Source organism: Babylonia areolata, chromosome 28 (genome assembly GCF_041734735.1).
Source record: "Babylonia areolata isolate BAREFJ2019XMU chromosome 28, ASM4173473v1, whole genome shotgun sequence".
Lineage (NCBI taxonomy): Eukaryota > Metazoa > Mollusca > Gastropoda > Neogastropoda > Buccinidae > Babylonia > Babylonia areolata.
Genome location: NC_134903.1, coordinates 9,139,698 through 9,166,562, shown reverse-complemented (window position 1 = coordinate 9,166,562; position 26,865 = coordinate 9,139,698). Strand labels below are relative to the sequence as shown.

At 46.2% G+C, this 26,865-nt stretch overlaps 1 protein-coding gene across 1 annotated transcript in view; it reads right to left on the bottom strand.

Moving 5' to 3' along the window:
- Positions 1-5,781: 5,781 nt before the first annotated feature.
- Positions 5,782-26,865, bottom strand: part of LOC143301871 (solute carrier family 2, facilitated glucose transporter member 1-like) — a 47,566-nt gene continuing 26,482 nt past the window's right edge. Inside the window, exons 9-14 of the mRNA XM_076616287.1 lie at positions 25,698-25,885; positions 20,329-20,439; positions 18,493-18,612; positions 16,425-16,500; positions 13,679-13,806; positions 5,782-6,967 (exon numbers count right to left, since the gene is read on the bottom strand). Of these exons, the coding sequence (XP_076472402.1) occupies positions 6,770-6,967; positions 13,679-13,806; positions 16,425-16,500; positions 18,493-18,612; positions 20,329-20,439; positions 25,698-25,885 (821 nt within the window). The 3' untranslated portion in view covers positions 5,782-6,769. The remainder of the gene's footprint in view (positions 6,968-13,678; positions 13,807-16,424; positions 16,501-18,492; positions 18,613-20,328; positions 20,440-25,697; positions 25,886-26,865) is intronic.

The window sequence follows — 26,865 nt, the reverse complement described above, 5'->3', positions numbered from 1 at the left end:
CCCAAACAACAAAATTTGGACATAAGAGAAAACCCACTGATAAGTTTTCCTTTGGATTTGTTTTCAAGGACAAATTATTTGGAATACATCTTCTCATCAGATTATAGGATTTGCTGTAATCACATACTTCCTGAACAAACAAGCTTAAAGTGTGTCGCAGCTCCAGTTGTATTCCCTTCGTGCCAGACATTGATTCCATCAAAACTGCACACGTATCTCTTCTGGATTCTGTGTGTTGTTTCTGTTGTGGGCAGTCTGGTTTGCCTTCTGTCTTCATTCACTGTCACAGAACTGTTTGGAACGAATTTTCTTATGGCACTTGCCCATCTAAACTTTGCTGATATATGTGTGGGACTTCATGTTGGCATTGTCTTGGTAGCAAGTAACATATTTGATGGAAAATATATCCTGTTTGAAAAGACATGGCTGGAAAGCGTAACATGTAAAGTGAATGGTTTCATTTTCTTTTTGTCCACTGAAGTCTCCGTTTTTATCATCTTGATAATCAGTCTGAATCACATGATCATTCTTTATTTCCCAAATAATGTGTTGGCATTCAATAAGTGTGTGATGACTTCGACATGTGTGATAGTTTGGTTTGTTGGAATGTCCTTGTCTATCATACCGTTTCTTCCAGGACTGTCACACTGGGGCCTCTCTGGTCAGTCTGGTCTATGTCGTCTGGCTTTATTTCAACATTACAGGTCTAACCACGAGTTTAGGTGGTTCAGTGTTACTGCAGTAACCAATTTCATCGTAAGCATAATGACTGCGGCTGTCCAAATGGTCACTGGCAAACTTACACCAAAATGCAGAATTGTACTTGACCCAGCAAAGAGATCAGTTTATACCTCAGTCCACCTGATGAGAAAAGTGGCCGCAATGACTGCAGTTTGCTGGTTTTCATTTGGCCTGGTCACGGTGATATCAGCAGGCGGTGTCACTGTATCAGACAAGATCCATGGTACCCTGGTTGTGTTCATGTCACCTCTCAGTGCTGCCCTCAACCCACTGTTTTACATGTGGACTGTAGTCACACAGCGACGAGGGAAAGCACAAGAAGAAAAATTGCTAAAAGTGTTAAAAGTGCGACTGGAACAGTCTACAAAAAAAGGTTTTAAGTAAATGAAAATACATACCCATTGGTCAATCAAGGCCGTTTGATTAATCAGCATACCAAGTATCTATCATATATTTACATATATACATGAGTTACTCAATCACTGTTTTTTTCCTCACACACTCCATGGGTTCCTCATTCTTGTTTTAGGTGCTTCCGATACGTTGATAAAACAAGTTGCTGTGGAGACGCTGCCAGACTTCCCAATTTTATCCTCTGTTCCAGAGCAGCAAGAATTAAACGTGAGTTTGTTTTTAATGAGGTGTGACAATTATAACATTATAGTAATTTGTGTTAGGGCGCGTGTACGTGAGTGAGTGTGTGTGTGTGTGTGTGTGTGTGAGCGAGAGAGAGAGTGTGTGTGTGTATGTGTGTGTATGTGAGAGAGAGAGAGGGAGAAAGAGAGAGAGTGTGAGAGAGAGAGAGAGTGTGTGTGTGTGTGTGTGTGAGAGAGAGAGAGAGAGAGAGAGAGAGAGAGAGAGAGAGTGAGAGAGCGAGAGAGAGAGCGCGCGTGCGTGCGTGCTTGCGTGCGTGCGTGCGTGTGTGTGTGTTAAAGGGTGGAAAAACTCTGTTTCTCCATAGGCCGTAGTGATATCAAAGACCAGAGAACAGTTGGTAATGAGTTGATTTGTTGATTCATATTGAGTGAAAGTGTGCTGCTTTGTTTGTGTGTCACACGATGACCTGTCCTCATCCATGATGGTCAACTTCAACATATGCAAGAAAACCCGTGGCCAAAAGGATGCAGTGACGTCACATCACATGCACGTGCACACTTGTACTGTGTTCTGGATTTGTGTCATTGATGTTTGCTGTTGTCAGCTTTTACTCTCTCTCTCTCTCTCTCTCTCTGACACGCACGCACGCACACACACACACACACACACACACACACACTGCTACCTTCCTCCCCACCCCAATCTCTAACAGATCACACAGTTCATGTTTAATCTGTTCATGGCTGAGGGCATTTTCATTTCTCTGTCAATAGCTCAGTAAGCCAGTAAGAGAAATCTTTATAGTGACGTTTGCTGACAAAAATGACGTCAGGAGGTTATGACGTCAATCCAAAGAGTGACCGCCTCATTGTAACAGAACAGCTAGCTTGTATCATCCAATGGCGGTGGGGTGGGGTGGGGTGGTGGGTTGTTGTTGTTGTTATTGTTGTTGTTTTCAGCAGTAAGTCAGTTCATATTTGTCTTTCTGTACCAAAGAGAATCTTTGAGATTGCGTTTCAAGAAAGTTTATTGCATTCAGTAATAACTTCTCTCTCTTTCTCTCTCAATTTTCAGCACACATAACGTAGATTTCGTCAATAATCTATGATTAGCTAACTCACACGCATACACAAGAACCCTTTCTTGGATATGATATGATAAACAAACGTATTATCTTCCACATATTCTTACAAAATGCATGGAATAAACATAAAATGATGTAGAAAATGAATGGAAAATGCTTTACAATATAAAAACTGAATCACACACACACACACACACACACACACACACACACAACACGCGCGTTTTAATCAGGACACATTAATGTTAACAACCACCACTATCGTTTCATTACATAAAAAATATTACATAAAACATGACATAAAAACGTACAAGTAATGAAAGTTACAACACTGCTTGAAGCAAAGCAAAACACTGCAAGAGAAATGATGACGTAATACACACGAGACCAGTGCAGAAGAAATAAAATGCACCTGCTTTAGAAAACAACAACAACAACAACCATAATTAACGAACGCACAAATCCGTGTAAGTGAATAACAGACAGCTCCAACCGAAAATAGAAAATCTTCTAAGGCAAATTTTAATGAAATGAGTTAATGAAAACAATGTAAATGGGATGATGATTAGAATCATGTGCATTCCTGTTGTTGTTTACGATGATAACGAAGATGATGATTGTGTTGAGGATAGTGGTGATGATGTAAATGGTGGTGATCACATGCACATACACTCTGCACAAGCGCAAACAACACATAACAAACACATGAAGAAACAGACACACATACACATGAGAAACACACACACATACACACGCACACACACGCACGCGCGCACACAGAGGCACGCACACATACATGCATACATTCAGGATGATGAGGATAAAATTCCAACATTTAGTGACACTTTCGGAACCAAAGATCCATTTCCCATGTGTACCAAGTATCCCCCTTTACGGAATTTTAGTATTCACTATTTCGTCATTTGGCTATATAGTCTTGTTATAGTCAAATACAAATAAAAGTTCGTGTTTTGGCAATTCAGCCATTGTTGCATACGGTAAAACGATTGACTATTTAAAAAAGTAGCGAAAACAATGTAAGCAAGTCAAAATCAAATAATTATGTCAATGCAAGTACATTAATGATGTGGGTGTGTGTGGTGGGGGGCGGGGGGAGGGTGGGGGGGGGGGGAGACTGGACTTCACACAGCTCCATGACTTCAAGACACAACGTCCACATGGCTGTAATCAGCAAAACCTGTTAACAACTCACCAGCGACATACTATTCCAGCAATGACAAACTGTTACGCACAGCATTATTTGTATTTGTATTTCTTTTGATCACAACAGATTTCTCTGTGTGAAATTCGGGCCGCTCTCCCCAGGAGAGCGCGTCGGTATATTACAGCGCCACACATTTTTTGTTGTATTTTTTCCTGTGTGCAGTTTTATTTGTTTTTCCTATCAAAGTGGATTTTTCTACATAATTTTGCCAGGAACAACCTTTTGTTGCTGTGGGTTCTTTTACGTGCGCTAAGTGCATGCTGCGCACGGGAACTCGGTTTATCGTCTTATCCGAATGACTAGCGTCCAGACCACCACTCAAGGTCTTGTGAAGGGGGAGAAAATATCCGCGGCTATGCTGTGATTCGAACTGCGCGCTCAGATTCTCTCACTTCATAGCCCATCACTCCACACGATTATGGTACATTTTCAGAAGAAACGGAAATCATAAGTAAATCATTCTTATGAAATGATTAAAGAAAAAAAGGTCAAGCGAGAACACCAAACATATACAGTGTCACACTCGGTCTGATACACGAAAGAAATGAGAGACTCATGGACAAGATGAATTATCCACCCTGAATGCCTTCCTTGCTGTTGCCAACAGAATTGATGGCTTGGGTGAACAAAACCATCACGAATGAATTATTCCCCCTGAAGGCCTTCCTATCTTTGCCATCAGAACTGATGGCTTGGCTGAACAAAACCATCACGCTATATTAGATTAACGTATAATTTTTTTTTTTTTTTTTTTTTCTGCAAAGGTTTCAAATAAATTGAATAATAGACTATCTGAATGTCGAAACCAAACCGAATGACATTCGCAGCGATAAATTTTGAATACAGACCATATTCATTTCAGCGTAAATTAAAACCAAAAAGTGAATAGTTCTGATTTAAAAAAACACACCAAACAAACAAACAAAAACAAAACAAAACAAAACAAAAAAAAAGAAAAAGAACATGAACCCCCCCCCCCCCCCAAAAAAAAAAAAAAAAAAAAAGAATGAAAAAGAACATGAAAAAAAACCAACAAACAAAAAAAAACAAAAAAAAAAAAAAGAAAGAAGAAGAAAAAAAAAAAAAAAAAAAAAAAAACCTCAGCACGCTTATCTCCCTTCTATCTTCTCTTTCTTCCGGTTCATTCACACAGTTTTCGCGACCTCCGTTGGACTTCCGTTCAGAAAAAAAAGAACCATCCTCACCACGTACGCCTGTTGTATTATCAATACTGTTCTCCACCAACCAGACACCAAACTGTCCCCAGTCGTACCACTCAACCATGTCATCTTCTGTCATCCATTTTGCACACCGTTCAAGCCACACTGCTGTGTATTTAAACTTCTTGTTTTTCATGGACTAATTCAAACAAGGAAACATTTCCCACTATATCAGGAAATAGATCATCAGTTTAGACAGTTCAATGGAATCATCAACACTATGGTATCATTCTCGCACCTCACATCATTAACACTCTTCGCGCTGCATCATTTCCGCTCGTAAACAGTCGCGCAATTGTATCAGCAAGTGACAGAGAGAGAGAGAGAGAGAGAGAGAGAGAGAGAGAGAGAGAGAGAGAGAGAGAGAGAGAGACAGACAGACAGACAGACAGACAGACAGGGAGAACTCAGAACTCAAAACTCTTTTATTCCAGGATTAAGATTTTGGGTATGGCCCATTCTTCCAATCTGTCCTTGCTAATCTACATCAGTTACAATAGCACATATATATTTAATGAAAAGGGGAGAAAGAGAAAATTAAAAAAAGAGAGAGAGAGGAATATATATATATATATATATATATATATGTATATATGTGTGTGTGTGTGTGTGTGTGTGTCTGTGTGTGTGTGTGTGTGTGTGTGTGTGTGTTTGCCGACATTGTTATTGTTGTTTCATTGTTGCTGTCGTCCTTGTATATGTGTCTCAAAAATCATTTATGGAACTCATGAACACATTTTGTTGTTGTTGTTGTTGTTGTTGTTTGACTGATCGTTCTCCCATAATTTGAAATGGAAAAAAAAAATCCTCATGGAACCATACACGAGAAGATTTCCTTCGTCTAGTTAGTACCGCTGACTCCAAACCATTGTTTCCCTTCACTTAGATGAGCTACCAGCCGAGATTTACTGGATTCTCTTAGCCCCCCCAGTCCCCACACCCCTCTTTCTCAAGTCAGGTCTGTAGGGAGTGTGCATGTGGGCTTTCTGTTAAAGTGTTTTTAAACTCGCCTCCTTCTGCACGCTTCTGTTAGTCATGGTTAAATGGTTAAATACCCCGCGGCGGGGATGTAGCGATGAGGCTGATTTACACCCGGCTGTCTCTGCCCTCTTGTTATCTATTGGTTCTACCAAACTGATGGGTGAAAGATGTCAATCTGTGCTATATTTTAGCCATTAGCCTCTTCTTGTACCTAGCTGTTATATCTAGGTTCTCAACAAGCACCAAGCTGAATGAAGTGGGGGAGGGTGGGGGCGGGGGTTAGTTATAATATTAGCCTGTCTCTCTCTCCACACTAGTGTTTTCTACAGATTCTCCTGCACTGATTTGTATGGAGAGAGAGAGAGAGAGAGAGAGAGAGAGAGAGAGAGAGAGAGAGAGAGAGAGAGAGAGAGAGAGAGAGAGAGAGAGTGTGTGTGTGTGTGTGTGTGTGGTGGGGGGATTGGGTTGTACTGATCTACCTCTGTATATACTGCTGTTGTTACGGTACTCCTGTACAGACATAAAGGTTGTGACGGGTGTGTATATGTGTGTGTGTGTGTGTGTGTGTGTGTGTGTGTGTGTGTGTGTGTGTGTGCGTGTGTGTCGGAGTGGGGGGTGGGTGGAGGGGTTATAATATAATTGCCTCCCTTTCTACATACACAGTCGTTATCTTTTGGTACTGCTACACTTGATCAAAACGATACGGAGTAACGCTGACTGGCCTCCCTATACACATGTGCATTCACAATTGTTATCTATAGGTACTCATGTCTTTATCATAAGAGGGGAGGTTTGGAGGCGTGGGGGACGCTGACTAGCCATAATTACTCCTGCACTTTATCAAAATAGAGGAGGGTGTTGGGCGGGGAGGGTGGGGCGTGTGGGTTGGAACGTAGGCTGACTAGCCTCCACTCTACATAGCTACTGGTCGCTCATGGGGATAGCTTCCCCAGCCCCAGTGGAGCCATTGCGGGCACCTGAACGTCTTCGGACGGAGATGGTGTTGGCAATCTGGTCGAACGTCTTGCTCTTGGTCTCGGGCACCAGGAAGAAGATGAAGACGATGGCTGCGGCCAGGATAACGGAGAACACGATGTACGTGTACTCTTGGAGACCGTCCTGCACGTTGCACACAGCATGTAGAGATACACAAACACATAGACTTGGATAGATACACACACAGAATCACAGACACAGAGAGAGACACACACAGACACAGACACGCTGGCACACACACACACACACACACACACACACACACACACACACACACACACACACACACACACACACTGTGGTTCGTCCGTCGGGATCGACGAGGACCATCTAGTCATCTTGGAGGTGGGTGGGTTGGGCTCTGTGGGTGCGCAAATGACTGGACAGGCCAATCCGCGCCCGGAAGGTTCTGACGCAGTGTGGACAGGGGATGGTGGCAGCTGTCGGGGATTTGCTGGCACTGCTTTTCCTGGCCTGTTTGCGTTGCTCTGCTGCAGCGATTCTGTTGGCCTCACAGGATTTGGCGCCTTTGTGGACAGCTGAACGCCACTTTGGTCTGTCCATTGCATTCAGCTCCCATGTGTCGTGGCTGATGTTGAAGGCCTTCAGAGAAGCTTTCAGAGTGTCTTTGAAGCGCTTCTTTTGGCCTCCATGGGAGCGCTTGCCATGTTGGAGTTCGCCGTACAGCAGTTTCTTGGGGAGCCGGTGGTCAGGCAAGCGAACTACATGGCCTGCCCAGCGCAGCTGGGCCTGCATCAAGATGGTGTAGATGCTGGCCATGTTTGCACGAGTGAGCACCTCTGTGTCAGGGATCTTCTCTTGCCACTTTATGCCGAGAAGTTTTCTGAGGCTGGTGGTGTGGAAGTGGTTCAGCTTTTTGGCGTGGCGTTTGTAGACCGTCCATGATTCACATCCATAGAGCAGTGTGGTGAGAACTATGGCCTTGTATACTTTGAGCTTCGTCTCCAGGGTGATGCCTCTCCTGTTCCAAACGTTCTTATGGAGTCTGCCGAAGGCAGCGCTGGCTTTGGCGAGTCTGGCATTCACCTCGTCGTCGATGACAACTGTGCGAGAGAGTGTACTGCCCAGGTATGTAAACTTGTCCACCGCGTTCAGTCGTTGCCCGTTGATGAAGATGTTTGGTTCAACATAAGGCTTTCCTGAAGCTGGCTGGTGCATCACCTCAGTCTTCTTTGTGCTGATTGTGAGGCCAAAGTTGTCACAGGTAGCAGAGAACTTGTCGACACTGTGTTGCATGTCAGCTTCGGAGGCAGCGTTGAGAGCGCAGTCATCAGCAAACAGGAAGTCGTTGACGGTGTCTGTCCCCACCTTGGTTTTTGCTTGAAGCTTCCTGAAGTTGAAGTGAGCCATCTGTGCGGTACCTGATGTCAATGCCTACGTCAGCGTCTCTGAAGGCATATGTCAGCATGACTGAAAACATGAGACTGAACAGGGTGGGGGCAAGAACACACCCTTGCTTGACTCCGTTGGAGACAGGGAATGGTTCTGAAGTCTCTCCATTGTCTTGGACTCGGGACAGCATCCCATCGTGTAGTTGCCGTAATGATGGTGATGAACTTTCTGGGACATCCTTACTTCGCCATGATTCTCCAAAGGCCATCTCTGCTAACAGTATCGAAGGCCTTGGTCAGATCGACATAGGCGGAGTAAAGGTCGGCGTTCTGTTCCTGACACTTCTCCTGGAGCTGCCTGGCAGCAAACACCATGTCGATAGTCTCGCGTTCTTTCCGGAAGCCACACTGGCTCTCTGGTAGGAGACCTTACTCAAGGTGCGCTATGAGACGGTTGAGTAGCACTCTGGCCAGAGTCTTGCCTGCAACGGACAGCAGGGATATTCCACGATGGTTGTCACAGGCCTGACGGTTTCCTTTGCGCTTGTACAGGTGTATGATGGAAGCGTCTTTGAAGTCCTGTGGAACTGCCTCATGCTGCCAGATGAGCTGGAACAGCTGATGAACTTCTCAGTCAGCGCCATACCACCTTCTTTGTAGACCTCAGCTGGAATTGAGTCTGAGCCAGGGGCTTTGCCATTGGATAGCAGACGGATAGCTTTCTGGGTCTCCTCCAAAGTTGGAATGGCATCCAACGACTCACTGACTGGCACCTGGGGGAGTCGGTCGATGGCTTCATCATTGATGGTGGAAGGGCGGTTCAGTGCGCTGTCAAAGTGTTCAGCCCATCTCTCAAGGATCCCGTCCTTGTCAGTGATCAGGGTAGAACCATCAGCACTGAGGAGTGGAGCAGATCTGGAGGTGGCGGGACCGTAGACTTCTTTCAGGCCGTTATAGAAGTTCTTCATGTCATTCCTGTCTGCAAAGCCCTGGATCTTATCAGCTTTGTTGCTCAACCAGGAATCCTGCATCTGCCGCAGCTTCAGCTGGATGGTGCTGCGGCGCTCTTCAGTATGTCTTTATTTGACTGTGACTTGGGATCTTCAATGTGGGCTCTGTAGGCTTGGCGTTTGTCTTCTAGCAGCTGCTTTATCTCAGTGCAGTTCTCATCAAACCAGTCTTTGTGCTTCCTGACAGAAGGCCCCAGGCACTCCATGGCAGTGTTGTACACCGTCTCATGCAGTGCACCCCATGCTGCCTCCACATTCTGGTTGTCCAGCACAGTGTACTCAAGGCGTTCCTCCAGGGTGTCAGCAAAACTCTGCTTGATGTTGCCTAGCTCCAGCTTGTTGACATTCAGGCGTTTGGGTGCTGTCATGCCCTGAAGCCGTCTCTTGGGCTGGATGCGGAGGTTGAGCTTGGAGACGATAAGGCGGTGGTCTGTTCAGCACTTGGCGCCGCACATAGCCCTCGTGACTCGTACGTCCTGCCTGTCCCTCTTCCTGACGATGACAAAGTCGATGAGATGCCAATGCCCAGAGCGAGGATGCATCCATGACGTCCTATTACGAGTAGGGAGGCAGAAGATGGTGTTTGTGATAAGAAGGTCGTGCTCGGCACATGTCTGGAGAAGTAGTTGACCATTGCTGTTACAGTTACCAACCCCATGCTTCCCAATCACGCCTTTCCAGGAGATGCTGTCGCAACCAACTCTCGCGTTAAAGTCACCAAGAATGATGAGCTTGTCTGTGTTGAGAACAGAGGTGATGACAGTGTTCAGGTCCTCGTAGAACTTGTCCTTGATCTCATCCGGGTTGGTCATGGTGGGCGCGTAGGCACTGACAATGGTGGTAAACTTCTTCCCGTTGCATATAGGGAGTTTCATCGTCATCAGGCGATCGTTCACTCCTTTCGGGGGACCAGCCAGCTTGCCAACGAGGGTTGTCTTCACTGCAAAGCCAACTCCAGCCTCACGTCTCTCCTCAGGTCCACGACCACTCCAAAAGAAGGTGTAGCCTGCGCCTCGCTCACAGAGTTCGCCTTTCTTCTGCCAGTCTGGTCTCACTTAAGGCAGTGATGTCGATGTTGTACCTTGCTAATTCACTCGCAATGAGTGCTGTGCATCTGTGGTCTGGCTGAGTCACCTCTGTCCAGAAGCGTACGCACGTTCCATGTGGCAATGGTCAATGGGGGTTCCTTGTTTTTTTCTTTCTTTCCTTTGTGTGTCGACCGCTTGAGTAGGGTCCCCGTCAGCCGCGGTATGCTCACTAGGGTTGTGTGGAGCAGGCAATGCTTAGGGCACCTTTTCTAGCCCCTTCCTCATGCCATGGAGGTGAGCAGTGCTGTCCTGAAGAGGGCTGCTCAGTCGCTCAGGGGGCTGCCGATCTCCACCGCTGCTCCAGTCGGTGAAAAACGACCCTATGGCCTGAGCCGCCTGTGTGCAGGTCCGCGGCTACGACTGCCAGTGTACCCACACCTGTCGCTTCGTCGCTCGCCTGTCGCCACAGGGATTGGGGAAAATGATGGTATGGGATGAAGGATGACTGATGACGTGCGCGATGACTGTTTATAGTGAGGAGAAGTTGCGCACCGTCGACCTCACTCTCTTGTCCGAGACCGTCTGTATCCAGTGGCAAGACGAAGTCAAGACGACTGGAGATGGAAACGGATGCAGTGGATGACCAGAATGTCCTATGTGCCTCATCCTGCCCTCAGCACTCCACAGTGCTCTGCTGCAACCGCTTTCCTCTCCGTTGAACCATGAAGGTTTCTTCCGCAGCGTCCGCCGGATCCAGTCTTCACATGCTTGGGTAGACAAGCCCTAACTCACCGAGGGTTTGAGACCCGTCGGCTACCCTCACCTAGTTTAGCCAGCCTGTCAAAGCCGTTGCCCGGGGCTTGGGCGCTGCTGCATGCTAGCAGCTTCTTGGACCCAGAGCATGGTGCCGGTGGGGACCAACAGAGGACGAACCACTCCCGGAAGAGCGTGACAAGCCCCCCCCCCCCCCCCCCACCCCCTCTAGAGGTACTACCCCTCCCGTGTACCCCCTAACCAACACACACACACACACACACACACACACACACACACACACACACACAAACTCACTCACTCACTCACTCACTGAGACTCGCTCGGAAGAGGGCGGAGGGAGTTTCAGTTTCAGTTTCAGTTTCAGTAGCTCAAGGAGGAGTCACTGCGTTCGGACAAATCGATATACACTACACCGCATCTGCCAAGCAGATGCCTGACCAGCAGCATAACCCAACGCGCTTAAAAGTGGAGATGCCGGGGAGAAAAAGGGTGGAAATGAAGAGGGAAAAGGGGAGGGGACAGAGGGAGAGAGAAAATGGGAGTGGCAAAAAGAATAGAGGGAACAGGTGAGAGGTTAAAGGAAGGAGAGGCAAAAGAAGAAAGGGAAAGAGGGTGAGGAGGGAGGGGGGCAAAGAAGAGAGGGGAGAGAGAAAAGGGAGGGAGGGGAGAGGGAAGAATAGAGAGACTGGAAGAAGACAAGGAGAGAAACGGGAGAGTGAAAAGAGGACAGACAGAATGAAAGTGTGAGCGGGAGAAAGGGAAGACAGAACGGAGGAGAGTGAAAGAATAGGGAGCAGAAAGAGGGAGAGGACATAGGTTAGAGAGGGAAAGGGTGAGAGTGAAAGAATAGGGAGCACAAAGGGGAGAGGACACAGGTTAGAGAGGGAAAGGGGGAGAGTGAAAGAATAGGGAGCAAAAAGGGGGAGAGGACACAGGTTAGAGAGGGAAAGGGTGAGAGTGAAAGAATAGGGAGCAGAAAGGGGAGAGGACACAGGTTAGAGAGGGAAAGGGTGAGAGTGAAAGAATAGGGAGCAGAAAGGGGAGAGGACATAGGTTAGAGAGGGAAAAGGGGAGGGGCAAGAAGAACAATTGTAGAGGGAAAAGTGATGGCCAGGAAAGGGAGAGAGGGAAAAGAAGAGAGCAAAAGGGTGAGAGGGAAAAGAAGAGAGGTGAAGCTTGAGAGAGAAATGGGGAGAGGGAACAGGGACAGAGGGAAAGGTGGAGAGGGAAGAGGGAAAAGGGAGAGAGGGGAAAGGGGGAGAGGGAACAGGGAAGAGGGAAAAAAAGGGAATACCTTCATGAAGGGGAAGATGAGAGACAGGATGAAGTTGCCCATCCAGTTGAACACCAGGAACAGACCCGTGGCGGTAGGGGAAAAGAAGAGAGGGAATAGTGAAAAGGTGAGAGGGAATAGTGAAAAGGGGAGAGGGAACAGGGAAGAGGGAAAAAGGGAGAGGAAAAAGGGAATACCTTCATGAAGGGGAAGATGAGAGACAGGATGAAGTTGCCCATCCAGTTGAAGACCAGCAACAGACTCATGGCGGGCGAGAGGGGAAAAGATGAGAGGGGAGAGGGAAAAGGGAAAAGGGAAAAGTGAAAAGGGGAGAGGGAAGAGGGAAAAGGGGAGAGGGAACAGGGAAGAGGGAAAAAAGGGAATACCTTCATGAAGGGGAAGATGAGAGACAGGATGAAGTTGTCCATCCAGTTGAACACCAGCGACAGACTCATGGCGGGCGAGAGGGGAAAAGAAGAGAGGGAAGAGGGAAAAGGGGAGAGGGAACAGGGAAGAGGGAAAAAAGGGAATACCTTCATGAAGGGGAAGATGAGAGACAGGATGAAGTTGCCCATCCAGTTGAACACCAGGAACAGACTCGTGGCGGTAGGGGAAAAGAAGAGAGGGAAGAAGGAAAAGGGGAGAGGGAAGAGTGAAAAGGGGAGAGGGAAGAGGGAGAAGGGAAGAGGGGAAAGGGGTTACCTTCATGAAGGGGAAGATGAGAGACAGGATGAAGTTGCCCATCCAGTTGAAGACCAGCAACAGACTCATGGCGGGCGAGAGGGGAAAAGATGAGAGGGGAGAGGGAAAAGGGAAAAGGGAAGAGTGAAAAGGGAAGAGGGAAGAGGGAAAAGGGAAGAGGGGAAAGGGGTTACCTTCATGAAGGGGAAGATGAGAGACAGGATGAAGTTGCCCATCCAGTTGAACACCAGCGACAGACTCATGGCGGGCGAGAGGGGAAAAGAAGAGAGGGGAGAGGGAAAAGGTGAGAGGGAACAGGGAAGAGGGAAAAAGGGAGAGGGAAAAGGGAATACCTTCATGAAGGGGAAGATGAGAGACAGGATGAAGTTGCCCATCCAGTTGAAGACCAGCGACAGACTCGTGGCGGGCGAGAGGGGAAAAGAAGAGAGGGGAGAGGGAAAAGGGGAGAGGGAACAGGGAAGAGGGAAAAAAAAAGGAATACCTTCATGAAGGGGAAGATGAGAGACAGGATGAAGTTGCCCATCCAGTTGAACACCAGCGACAGACTCATGGCGGGCGAGAGGGGAAAAGATGAGAGGGGAGAGGGAAAAGGGAAAAGGGAAGAGTGAAAAGGGGAGAGGGAAGAGGGAAAAGGGGAGAGGGAAGAGGGAAAGGGGGAGAGGGAACAGGGAAGAGGGAAAAAAAAGGAATACCTTCATGAAGGGGAAGATGAGAGACAGGATGAAGTTGCCCATCCAGTTGAAGACCAGCGACAGACTCATGGCGGCCGCGCGCGGCTCCTGGCGGAAGATCTCGCTGACCACGATGAAGGGAATGGGACCTGTAAGGGCAATGCCGTCATCATCATCATCGTCATCATCGTCATCATCATCATCGTCATCATCATCATCATCGTCACCATCATCATCATCACCATCTTCATCGTCATCATCATCACCATCATCATCACTACCATCATCATCATTATCATCATCATCATCATCATCATCATCATCATCATCATCATCGTCACCATCATCATCATCACCATCTTCATCGTCATCATCATCATCATCATCATCATCAACAACATCACTACCATCATCGTCATCATCATCATCTTCATCATCATCATCAACATCAACAACAACATCACTATCATCATCATCATCATCATCATCATCATCATCATCATCATCATCACCATCATCATCATCACCATCATCATCGTCGTCGCCATCATCATCATCACCATCATCATCATCATCGTCACCATCACCATCATCATCATCATCATCATCATCAACAACAACATCACTACCATCATCATCATCATCATCATCATCATCATCATCATCATCATCATCATCAACATCACTACCATCATCGTCATCATCATGAATTTCATCGTCGTCATTATTATCAACGTCGTCATAGTCGTCGTCGGTGTCATCCTTCATCGTCATAATCATCACCACATCATCGTCATTATCCTTCTCCTCCTCCTCCTCCTCCCCCCCTCCTCCTCCTCCTCAACATCATCATCATCAACATTTTCATCTCCACCACTACCATCACCATCACTATCATCGTCACCACCATCCTCGTCAGCAGCATCAGCAGCAGCACATTCGAAGTAACTGTTACCATAACCACCGTCGTTTTCAACTCCACCACTAAGCATCATCATCCTCATCATCGTCGTCGTCATCATCATCGTCGTCGTCATCATCATCCTCATCGTTGTCGTCATCATCATTGTCGTCGTCGTCCACATTATCATCATCACCACCACAATCATCACCAACATGCTCGTCATGGTCACAGTCATTGTCCTCGTCGTTGTCTTCTTCATCATCATCATCGTCATCACCATCATCATCATCATCAACATCATCATCATCATCATCACTATCATCATCGTCTTCAACACCATCGCCATCATCATGGTCATGGTCATCATCATCATCATCATCATCATCGTCATCATCATTGCCGTCGTCCTTGTCGTCATCATTATCGTCGTCTTTATTATAATCATCATCAGCAGCAGCAGCATCAAGATCAAAATCACAATCATCATTCTCGTCAAGGATCTTCGTCGTCTTCGTCACCATTAACCATCATCATCATCATCACCAACATCGTCATCATCATTATCACCATCATCGTCATCATCACCTTCACCATTATCACCATCACCATCATCATCATCACCATCACCATCACCATCATCATCATCGTCTTCATCACCATCGCCATCATCATTATCATCATCATCATCATTGTCATGGCATGGTCATGATCGTCGTCATCGTCATCATCATCGTCATCATCACTGCTATCGTCCTTGTCGTCATCATCACAGTCGTCATCATTATCATCATCAGCAGCAGCGACATCAACATCAAAGTTACAATCATCATTCTCGTCAAGGGTCTTCGTTGTCTTCGTCACCATTAACCATCATCATCATCATCATCACCAACATCGTCATCATCATCGTCATCATCAATATCATCATCATCGTCACCATCACCATCATCACCTTCACCATTATCACCATCACCATCATCATCATCGTCTTCATCACCATCGCCACCATCATTATCATCATCATGGTCATGTCATGGTCATGATCGTCGTCATCATCATCATCGTCATCATCAATATCATCATCATCGTCATCATCACCATCATCGTCATCATCAATATCATCATCATCATCACCATCGTCATCATCACCATCATCATCATCATCATCATCATTATCATCATTATCAACATCATGGTCATGGCATGGTCATGATCGTCGTTATCATCATCATCGTCATCATCATTGCTATCGTCCTTGTCGTCATCATTATCATCATCATCAGCAGTAGCATCAACATCAAAATCACAATCATCATTTTCGTCAAGGGTCCTCGTCGACTTCGTCAGCATTAACCATCATCATCATCACCAACATCGTCATCATCATCATCACTAACATCGTCATCATCATCATCACCATCATCGTCACCATCAATATCATCATCATCGTCATCATCACCATCATCACCTTCACCATTATAACCATCGCCATCATCATTATCATCATCATGGTCATGGCATGGTCATGATCGTCGTCATCATCACCATCGTCATCATCACTGCTATCGTCCTTGTCGTCATCATCACAGTCGTCATCATTATCATCATCAGCAGCAGCAGCAACATCAACATCAAAGTCACAATCATCATTCTCGTCAAGGGTCCTTGTCATCTTCGTCATCATTAGCCATCATCAATCACCATCACCACCAACAACATCATCGTCATCATCATCATCATCACCAACGTCATCATCATCACTATCCTCATCATCGTCACCATCATCACCATCATCCACACAGCTCTACAGACCCGGGCCCCCAAGTGGAGAAAGAGGAGACTCTAGTCTCGACGATGACTCACCCAGCCCCAGAGCGAATCCCACGATGTAGGTGTGGGCCACGACGATGCACACGATGGCGAAGGCTGAGGAGTGGGACTGTGTGGCAACACAGTGTTAGAGAGAATGGTCAGTGCTGTGTCCGTCACACACTGGTTATGCTTTCATAGTGCTTTCATAGTATCACACACACACACACATCTACACACACACACACACACACACACACACACACACACACACACACACACATCTACACACACACACACACACACACACACACACACACACACACACACACACACACGTACAACTAAACACTCACACGCACGTACACGTCACAAAACACGACGGACTGTATGATTTAGTTGTCTGTTTAGTTGTGTGAAGTTATCCTTTCCCGTCAGTTTGCTCATGTTCGTTTATATTCCCAAATCTCTCTGTCTATCTGTCTGTCTGTCTGTCTGTTTGTCGGTCTGTCTATTTTTCTCTATTTCCGTGTCTCCCTCTGTCTGTCTGTCTGTCTGTCTCTCTCTCTGTGATCACACACATGCGGGTTTACAGGCAAATATGTGGAGTGATGGCCTAGAGGTAACGCGTCCGCCTAGGAAGTGAGAAAATCTGAGCGCGCTGGTTCGAATCACGGCTCGGCCGCCGATATTTTCTCCCCCCCCCCCTCCACTAGACCTTGAGTGGTGGTCTGGACGCTAGTCATTCGGATGAGACGATAAACCGAGGTCCCGTGTGCAGCATGCACTTAACGCATGTAAAAGAACCCACGGCAACAAGAGGGTTGTTCCTGGCAAAATTCTACAGAAAAATCCACTTCGACAGGGAAAACAAATGAAACTGCACGCAGGAAAAAATACAAAAAAAAAGAAAAAAAAGGGTGGCGCTGTATTATAGCGACGCGCTCTCCCTGGGGACAGCAGCCCGAATTTCTTACAGAGAAATCTGCTGTGATAAAAAGAAAATACAAATACAAAAATATTCTTCACTCACTCTTTCCTTTCCCACCCTTTATCCCTCTTCTTCTCCTTCTTCTTCTTGCTGTTGTTCTGTTTCTTCTTCCTGTTCTTCTTTTTCATCGTCTTCCCTTTCGTATTGTTGTCGTACTTCTTGTTCTTGTTCAATATTTTTCTTGATAATAATAATAATAATAATAATAATAATAATAATAATCATCATCATCATCATCATCATGTACATTTATATAGCGCCCCTTCTCTCTAAGAGCTCAGGGCGCTTCACATGAAAGAAAAAAATATTACAAGTTATATAAAACATTCATGACCACTCTTTCTCACACACACCCCACCCCCTCTCCCACTCTACATACATCCAAAGTGAGCTGACATGGGTGGTGTTGGAGAACAAGGAAGCTGAGAGTGCTTATAGATAGGTTGTTTTTTTTTTAAAGATGAGTTTTAGTGGTGAGCGAAAAGCAGAAACAGTATCAGATGCACGGATATGATAGTGATATATGTATCCGAAATATCCATGACTGTATCCATACACATTTTAAAACTCAACAGAGTTTAACCTCCTCCTCCTCCTCCATATTTCTCTTCCTTCTCCTCCCCCTCTTCCCCTGTTTCTTCTTTTTCTTCTTGATGTTTCCAACTTCTGCAATATTTGTATTTGTATTTCTTTTTATCACAACAGATTTCTCTGTGTGAAATTCGGGCTGCTCTCCCCAGGGAGTGCACGTCGCTACACTACAGCGCCACCCACTTTTTTTGTATATTTTCCTGCGTGCAGTTTTATTTGTTTTTCCTATCGGAGTAGATTTTTCTGCAGAATTTTGCCAGAAACAACCCTTTTGTTGCCGTGTCTTCTTTTACGTGCATGCTGCACACAGGACTTCGGTTTATCGTCTCATCCGAATGACTAGCGTCCAGACCACCACTCAAGGTCTAGTGCAGGGGGAGAAAATATCGGCGGCTGAGCCGTGATTCGAACCAGCGCGCTCAGATTCTCTCACTTCCTAGGCGGACGCGTTACCTCTAAGCCATCACTCCACTAATCACTCCAACTCCTCCAGTGTCACATAAAGCTGAAGAAGACAACACCCCCAGCAGTGGTAGTCACCTCTAGAGAGGGGTTGCCCATGAGGTTGAGGAAGATGGTCATGGTGAGGAAGGAAATGCACATCATCCCCATCGGCCACAGCAGCAGGGGCCTCCGTCCAGCCTTCTCCATCAGAGGCACCTGCAGCCACAAACAACAACAACAACCACATCGTTACCACATTGCTATTATACCACATTACTCACACACAGACACAGACACAGGCACAGACACACAGAGACACAGACACAGACACACACACACACACACACACACACACACACACACACACACACATCAAAACCACGTATAACTGTAGAACTAACATTACCCCACCCCCTTCGCTATTACCAATTGTCCAAAAGCCCTCTTGGCTAAGAGAGTGAGGATGTAGCTTGGGCAGCACACTCTCCAGTATGATCAATTTCCAGTCCGGATAGCCAGGACTACCACATATCCACATCCACATCACTCACATCCTATCAGAACTATCCTGTCAAAACTTGATTGGCCTGCGGCCCCTGTTTGAGACATGGGTGATTGATACGTCTATCTATCTATCTATCTGTCTATCTATCACACACACACGCATCTATCTATCTATCTATCTATCTATCTATGTCTAGATATTTATCTATCTAGATATCTATCTATCTATCTATCACACACACACGCATCTATCTATCTATCTATCTATCTATCACACACGCATCTATCTATGTATCTATGTATCTATCAATCACTTACACACACAAAACACACAAGTTTCAAGTTTTAATTATCCTTTCACTCCTATTGGAGTATGGAGGATTACTGCAAAATAATTTTTTCATGCCCAAAACAAACATTTCCAAATACACAACAATGTCACATAAAAGTTGAGAAAACACAAATGTCTTTTAACTCCAAAAGTATAACTAGGCAACATTTGCAAATCTAATCATCTTACTTACAGCTAAAATGACTTTTGCCTCCTTTGAGCATATTACAAAAATTAAAAACCGATTTTGGAGACAAATATTTTTTTTAGGAACATATCTGTTTCGTAACTTATCATAATTGGGACATTCCATTATAAAATGAAACTCATCACCAATCACAGACATGTTACAAACCTTACAAAGCCGCACACACATACACGCACACGCATTCACACACACACCACACATCCAGCTATTCCTCCTTCTACTACTACCTCTCTCTCTCTCTCTCTCTCTCTCTCTTTCGTTCGTTCTCTCTCTCTCTCGTTTGCTCGCTCACTCTCTTTTATGAATTAACATTTTAAAGAAATACGAACACAGTTGAAGGGAAGCAATCCATGGCTTAGGTCATGCAATTGCACAGTTGTGTCCCTTAGAACCGCGCAATAATTTTTATGTGTAATCTTCGCGAGGAAATTGATAATCTGAGTAAAATAAATGTCAACAGGCATCTCGTGTTTTGCTGTTAATCAGTATCGGTGTTTGTTTGTTTTGTTTGTTTTTTTTTTGTTTATTTAAATATACCTTTCTTTCTCTGCTCTTAGCTTCTTCCCTTCACAACTTTTTTTTTCTTTTCTCTATTCCCTTTTCTAAGGGTCTAAGAACACGTACGTCTCGTCCCCCCCACCCCCCACTCCCCGCCCTCCCCCACCGCCACCACCCCTCTCTTTCTCTCTCTTTCATACACACATATATAAACAAGAAAACACACACACACATATACACTCCCACACCCCCCCACACCCATCCCCCTAACCACACTCGTCTCCCCCCCCCTCCCCACACATACAACATCCACCCGTCCACCCCCCCCCCACCCCCAACCCCCACCGCTGCTCTCCCTCCCCAACTGAACCCACACACTACACAGACTCACGGCCACAATGGTTGCCAACACGTTGATAGTCCCCGTGCCCACAATGACGTAAGGGATGGCGCTGTCGGGTACGTTGGCTTGGGCAAAGATGAAGGCAGAATAGGACATCACCTGTTCTTGACATGGAACATGACATGACTGTGGGTAAGTGGGTGGGTGGGCGGGTGGGTGGGTGAAGGAGTGATTGGATTGGTGGGTAGGTAGGGTGAGTGAGTGGGTAGGTGGGTGAGTGGGTGGATGGTTGAGTGAAGTTAGTGGAGTTAGTGTTGGGTGGGTGGGTGGGTGGGTGGGTAGGTGGGTGAGTGAGTGGGTGGATGGTTGAGTGAAGTTAGTGGAGTTAGTGTTGGGTGGGTGGGTGAGTGAGTGGGTAGGTGGGTGAGTGGGTGGATGGTTGAGTGAAGTTAGTGGAGTTAGTGTTGGGTGGGTGGGTGAGTGAGTGGGTAGGTGGGTGGGCGGGTGGATGAGTGAAGTTAGTGGAGTTAGTGTTGGATGGATGGGTGAGTGAGTGAGTGAGTGGGTAGGTGGGTGGGTGGGTGGATGAGTGAAGTTAGTGGAGTTAGTGTTGGGTGGATGGGTGAGTGAGTAGGTAAGTGAGTGTGGCTGGACAGGTGAGTGAGTGAGTGAGTGAGCGAATGAGTTGGATTGTGCACAGGTTGCTGAGTCAGTGAGCGAGTGAGTAGGTGAGTGAGTGGCTGAGTGAGTGAGTAAGTGAGTGAGTGAGTGAGTGAATGGATGGATGGGTGATGGCGCTGTTGGGCACATTTGTTTGTATCTGTATATCTTTTTATCACAACAGATTTCTCTGTGTGAAATTCAGGCTGCTCTCCCCAGGGAGAGCGCGTCACTACACTACAGTGCCACCCTTTTTTTTTGTACTTTTTCCTGCGTGCAGTTTTATTTGTTTTTCCTATCATAGTGGATTTTTCTATAGAATTTTGCCAGAAACAACCCTTTTGTTGCCGTGTTTTTTTTAAGTAAATACTGCACACGGGACCTCGGTTTATCGTCTCATCCGAATGACAAGCGTCCAGACCACCACTCAAGGTCTAGTGGAGGGGGAGAAAACATCGGCGGCTGAGCCGTGATTCGAACCAGCGCGCTAAGATTCTCTCGCTTCCTAGGCGGACGCGTTACCTCCAGGCCATCACTCCACAATGGCTTGGGTAAAGATAAAAGCGGGGTAGGGACATAACCTGTACGTGATATGAAACGTGCCTGAGTTCAAACCCTGACGAATACTGTATTAGCATATGAGAGACTATCCATTCCGCCACCTTGCTCACAAACAAACACAAACGCAGCAGACTCACGGTATTGAATCCAGCACCAACTATTTCAGAAATGATACTCTCTGTTCATAGGCATCGGTTCGTGTCAAAACAACACAATGGATCTGTTCACATTATTATTATTATTATTATTATTATTATTATTATTATTATTATTATTAATTAATTAATTATTTATTTAAAAACAATTATTATTATTTAGTTATTTAGTTATATATTTATTTATTTATTTATTATATTGTTGTTTTTTTTTGTTTTTTTGTTGTTGTTTTGTTCGCTTATAGTTGACTTCATCACGTTTTTGCGTCTTATCCATATTATTATTAGTAGTAGTAGTTCTTTTTTATGTTTTTTTTGTTTTTTTTCTCAAGGCCTGACTAAGCGCGTTGGGTTACGCTGCTGGTCAGGCATCTGCTTGGCAGATGTGGTGTAGCATATATGGATTTGTCCGAACGCAGTGACGCCTCCTTGAGCTACTGAAACTGAAACTCACATCAAACCCGGCCTGGTGGCACAGGTAAGGCCATTGTCCTGCTTGTGTCTGAACCCCCTTCGTGTGTATACGCAAGCAGAAGATCAAATACGCACATTAAAGATCCTGTAATCCATATCAGCGTTCAGTGGTTTATGGAAACAAGAACATACCCAGCTTACACCCCCCCGGCCCCCCTAAAAGGGGGAGTATGGCTACCTACATGGCTACGGTCATACACATAAAAGCCCACTCGTGTACGTGGGAGCTGCAGCCCATGAACACAGATGTTATAGTGTGCCTCTTCCTTCCACCCTTCGCACCCCCCCACTCCCTAGTAGGCTTCTTTGGTCAGCGAGCCTGTGCTCACCCCCGCCCCAGCTGTAGGAACACGTGCAGTTGTGCGATGTCTGCTGCAATCTCCGAGCAGGAATAGATGTCGGCGTGTTCGAAAAACGGAAATGGGGATGGATAGGCCATACACTACGCAAGCCTGCAACAAACATCACAAGACAGGCTCTTGATTGGAACCCACAGGGGAAAAGGAAAGTTGGCCGTCCGAAGCAGACCTGGCGGAGAAGCATTGAGGCAGAGACAAGGGCGGCCGGAATGACGTGGGCCGAACTGAAGAGGACCAGCCAGAGCCGGGTGCGTTGGAAGAGTGTTGTTGCGGCCCTATGTTCCCCACGGAATCAAGAGGAAAAAGTCAAAGTCAAGTCAAGTGTTCGAAAAATGCTGGTGTCTGCATGTCGGAACATCCCAGTAAGGCGGTCTGTGTTTCAAGTGTGCCCCCCTTCCCTCTCCCCTCTCTTTGTGACACAGTATGTTGAACTTGTTGTCACAGGATGTGTGTTTTCAAGTGAGCAAATCAGATCAATCTGTTGAAGTGGACAAATCAGGATGGGTCAATGAATCTGTCAGTCGTTCACATAGCGTCACAAAGACAAGCAACGATTGGTTACTTCAGTTCAACTAGTTGGGAGTAAGTGTTGTAGCTTGCATTAGTATGCACAGTATGCTGTGGGAAAGGAGTAAAACCAGTCAGCAAAGCCAGTTCTTAGCTGTCTCCCAGAAGAATTGAACACTGATACAGGCTGACTGACTGATTGGTGATGTGAAGTGCAAGGAAATCCCTGTTGGGCTGTGTGCTGCTTGTAGATGCTACTTTAGGTGAAAGGTGAACCTTTTACTGTGTGCTGCTTTAGGTGTAGGGTGAACTTTTTACTGTGTGCTGCTTGTAGGAAGTACTTAAAGTAGGCAGGGTGTGCTGCTTTATGTAGGGCTGTGTGTTGCTTTTGCTAAGTAGGGTGAACTGCTTAGTGTGTGTGCTGATTTCCCATGTATACTGTAAAAGTTAACACCATATAAAAACCACTCCATGTGGCCCTGCTATTGATGTGAGGAGACAGTGTGAGTGTATGCAACATCATAATTGATCCATCATCCCTCTCTCTTGGAATCGAACCACACTTTCCAAACAGTAGTTTCTACACAGAAGAAGAAGAAGAAGCCATTGTTTTATCAGTGTGAAACTGGCTCCAGCAATCAAGCTCTGTTACAGTGTGAAGATGGTCTTATCAAAATGACCCGTTGATGTCGACAAAAGTCGCTTATGGCGGTGCACTTTCCAGTCACCTTAAGTTAGCTATGGCGGTGAATGAGCTTCCGGTGTTTTTTTGTGTTTTTGTTGTTGTTGATTTTTCTGCCACATTTTTTTTTCCAACAGACACAGCAACTCACGGCATTGCTTACAGACCACTGCAGCTGTCAAACTTTGTTACAATGTGAAAAATGGCCTTATCAATATGACCCCTCGATGTCCGCAAAGGTCGCCTATGGTGGTGCACTGTCTAGTCACCTTAAGTCGCCTACGGCGGTATACTGTCTAGTCACCTTAAGTCGCCTATGGCGGTGTACTGTCTAGTCACCTTAATTAAGTCTAGTCACCTTAAGTCGGATATGGCGGTGCACTGTCTAGTCACCTTAATTAAGTCGCCTATGGCGGTACACTGTATTGTCACCTTAATTAAGTCTAGTCACCTTAAGTCGGCTATGGCGGTGCACTGTCTAGTCACCTTAATTAAGTCGCCTATGGCGGTGCACTGTCTAGTCACCTTAATTAAGTCTAATCACCTTAAGTAGGCTATGGCGGTACACTGTCTAGTCATCTAAACTCGCCTATGGCGGTGAAAAAGCTTTTGGGTTTTTTTTTTCTGCTACATTGCGAACAGACAAACACAGCAACTCACGGCATTGATTCCAGACTAATAGCTCCTTTTTTTCTGACACGTTGCTCCGACAAACACAGCAACTCGCGGAATTGATTTCAGACAACTAGCTCTTTTTTTTTCTAACCCCTTGCTCACAGACAAACACAGCAACTCAGCACTGATTCCAGACTCCTTTTTTTCTTCCACATTGCTCCGACAAACACACCAACTCACATAATTGATTTCAGACCACTAGCTACTTTTTTTTCTGCCATATTGCTCCGACAGACACAAACACAGCAACTCACGGCATTGATTTCAGACAACTAGCTCCTTTTTTCTGCCCCCTTGCTCACAGACGAACACAGCAACTCAGCACTGATTCCAGACTCCTTTTTTTCTTCCACATTGCTCCGACAAACACACCAACTCACATAATTGATTTCAGACCACTAGCTATTTTTTTTTTCTGCCATATTGCTCCGACAGACACAAACACAGCAACTCACGGCATTGATTTCAGACAACTAGTTCCTTTTTTCTGCCCCCTTGCTCACAGACAAACACAGCAACTCACAGCACTGATTCCAGACTCCTTTTTTTTTCTTCCACATTGCTCCGACAAACACACCAACTCACATAATTGATTTCAGACCACTAGCTACTTTTTTTTCTGCCATATTGCTCCGACAGACACAAACACAGCAACTCACGGCATTGATTTCAGACAACTAGCTCCTTTTTTCTGCCCCCTTGCTCACAGACAAACACAGCAACTCACAGCACTGATTCCAGACTCCTTTTTTTCTTCCACATTGCTCCGACAAACACACCAACTCACGGAATTGATTTCAGACCACTAGCTACTTTTTTTTTCTGCCATATTACTCCGACAGACACAAACACAGCAACTCACGGCATTGATTTCAGACAACTAGCTCCTTTTTTCTGCCCCCTTGCTCACAGACAAACACAGCAACTCACAGCACTGATTCCAGACTCCTTTTTTTCTTCCACATTGCTCCGACAAACACACCAACTCACGGAATTGATTTCAGACCACTAGCTACTTTTGTTTTCTGCCATATTACTCCGACAGACACAAACACAGCAACTCACGGCATTGATTTCAGACAACTAGCTCCTTTTTTCTGCCCCCTTGCTCACAGACAAACACAGCAACTCACAGCACTGATTCCAGACTCCTTTTTTTCTTCCACATTGCTCCGCCAAACACACCAACTCACGGAATTGATTTCAGACCACTAGCTACTTTTTTTGTTCTGCCATATTGCTCCGACAGACACAAACACAGCAACTCACGGAATTGATTTCAGACCACTAGCTACTTTTTTTTTCTGCCATATTACTCCGACAGACACAAACACAGCAACTCACGGCATTGATTCCAGACCACTGCTGCGTGGTCTGCAGAACGCAGGCGATGACGACGGAGAGGCGCAGAGAAGGGGAGGTCACCAGCTGCTTCAGGGTGAAGTTGGTCACGCCCATCGACTTCCGGCCCTCCACGCGCATCTCTTCGATCTCCTCTTCCACGTAGCTAGTGCCGCGGAGTCGCTCCATGGCTGTGGGAGAGAGAGAGAGAGAGGGGGGGGGAGGTGAGAGAGAGGGAGAGATAAAGAGAGAGGGAGAGAGAGGGGAGAGAGGGAGAGAGAGGGAGAGATAAAGAGAGAGGTAGAGAGAGTGGGGAGAGAGAGTGGGGGGAGAGAGGGAGAGAGAGAGGGTGGAGAAAGAGAGAGAGGGAGAGAGAGGGAGAGAGAGAGAGGGGGAAGAGAGGGGGAGAGAGAGAGAGGGTGGAGAGAGAGAGAGAGAGAGAGAGAGAGAGAGAGAGAGAGAGGAGAGAGAGAGGGTGGAGAGAGAAAGAGAGAGAGAGGGGAGAGAGAGGGAGGGAGAGGGAGAGAGAGAGGGGGAGAGAGAGAGAGGGTGGAGAGAGAGAGGGGGGGAGATAGGGGGGAGAGAGAGGGTGAGGGAGAGAGAATGGGAGGAGAGAGAGAGAGGGAGAGATAGGGGGAGAGAGGGAGAGAGAGAGAGTGGGAGAGAGAGAGAGAGGGGGGAGAGAGAAAGAGAGAAAGGGGGAAGAGAGAGTGAGGGGGGGAAGAGAGAGAAGTAGAGAGAGAGGGCGAGAAAGAGAGGGCAGGGAGAGAGAGAGGGAGAGATAGGGGGAGAGAGAGAAAGAAAGAGGGAGAGAGAGAAAGAGGGGGAGAGAGAGTGAAAGAAAGGGGGAGAGAGAGAAAGAGAGAAGGAGAGAGAGGGGGGGGGAGAGGTACCCACATCAGACAATAGATTATGACAGCACATCTCTCGCTTTTTGAGTTTCAGTTTTTTTTCCTCAAAGGGGGCTTCACTGCGTTCAAACAAATGTTACACCACATTTTACTTCTATTATTTTTACTATGTTCATGTTTTTTTGGGCGGCCAAGATGCACTTGCGCGCGCGCGCGCGTGTTTGTCTACATCATCTGTGCAGTGAGTGTTGGTTTGTGGGTTGGAGATGATGCGGGAGGATCTGTGCGTGCGGGTGTAATCAAGAGTTTTCAGTAGTTTC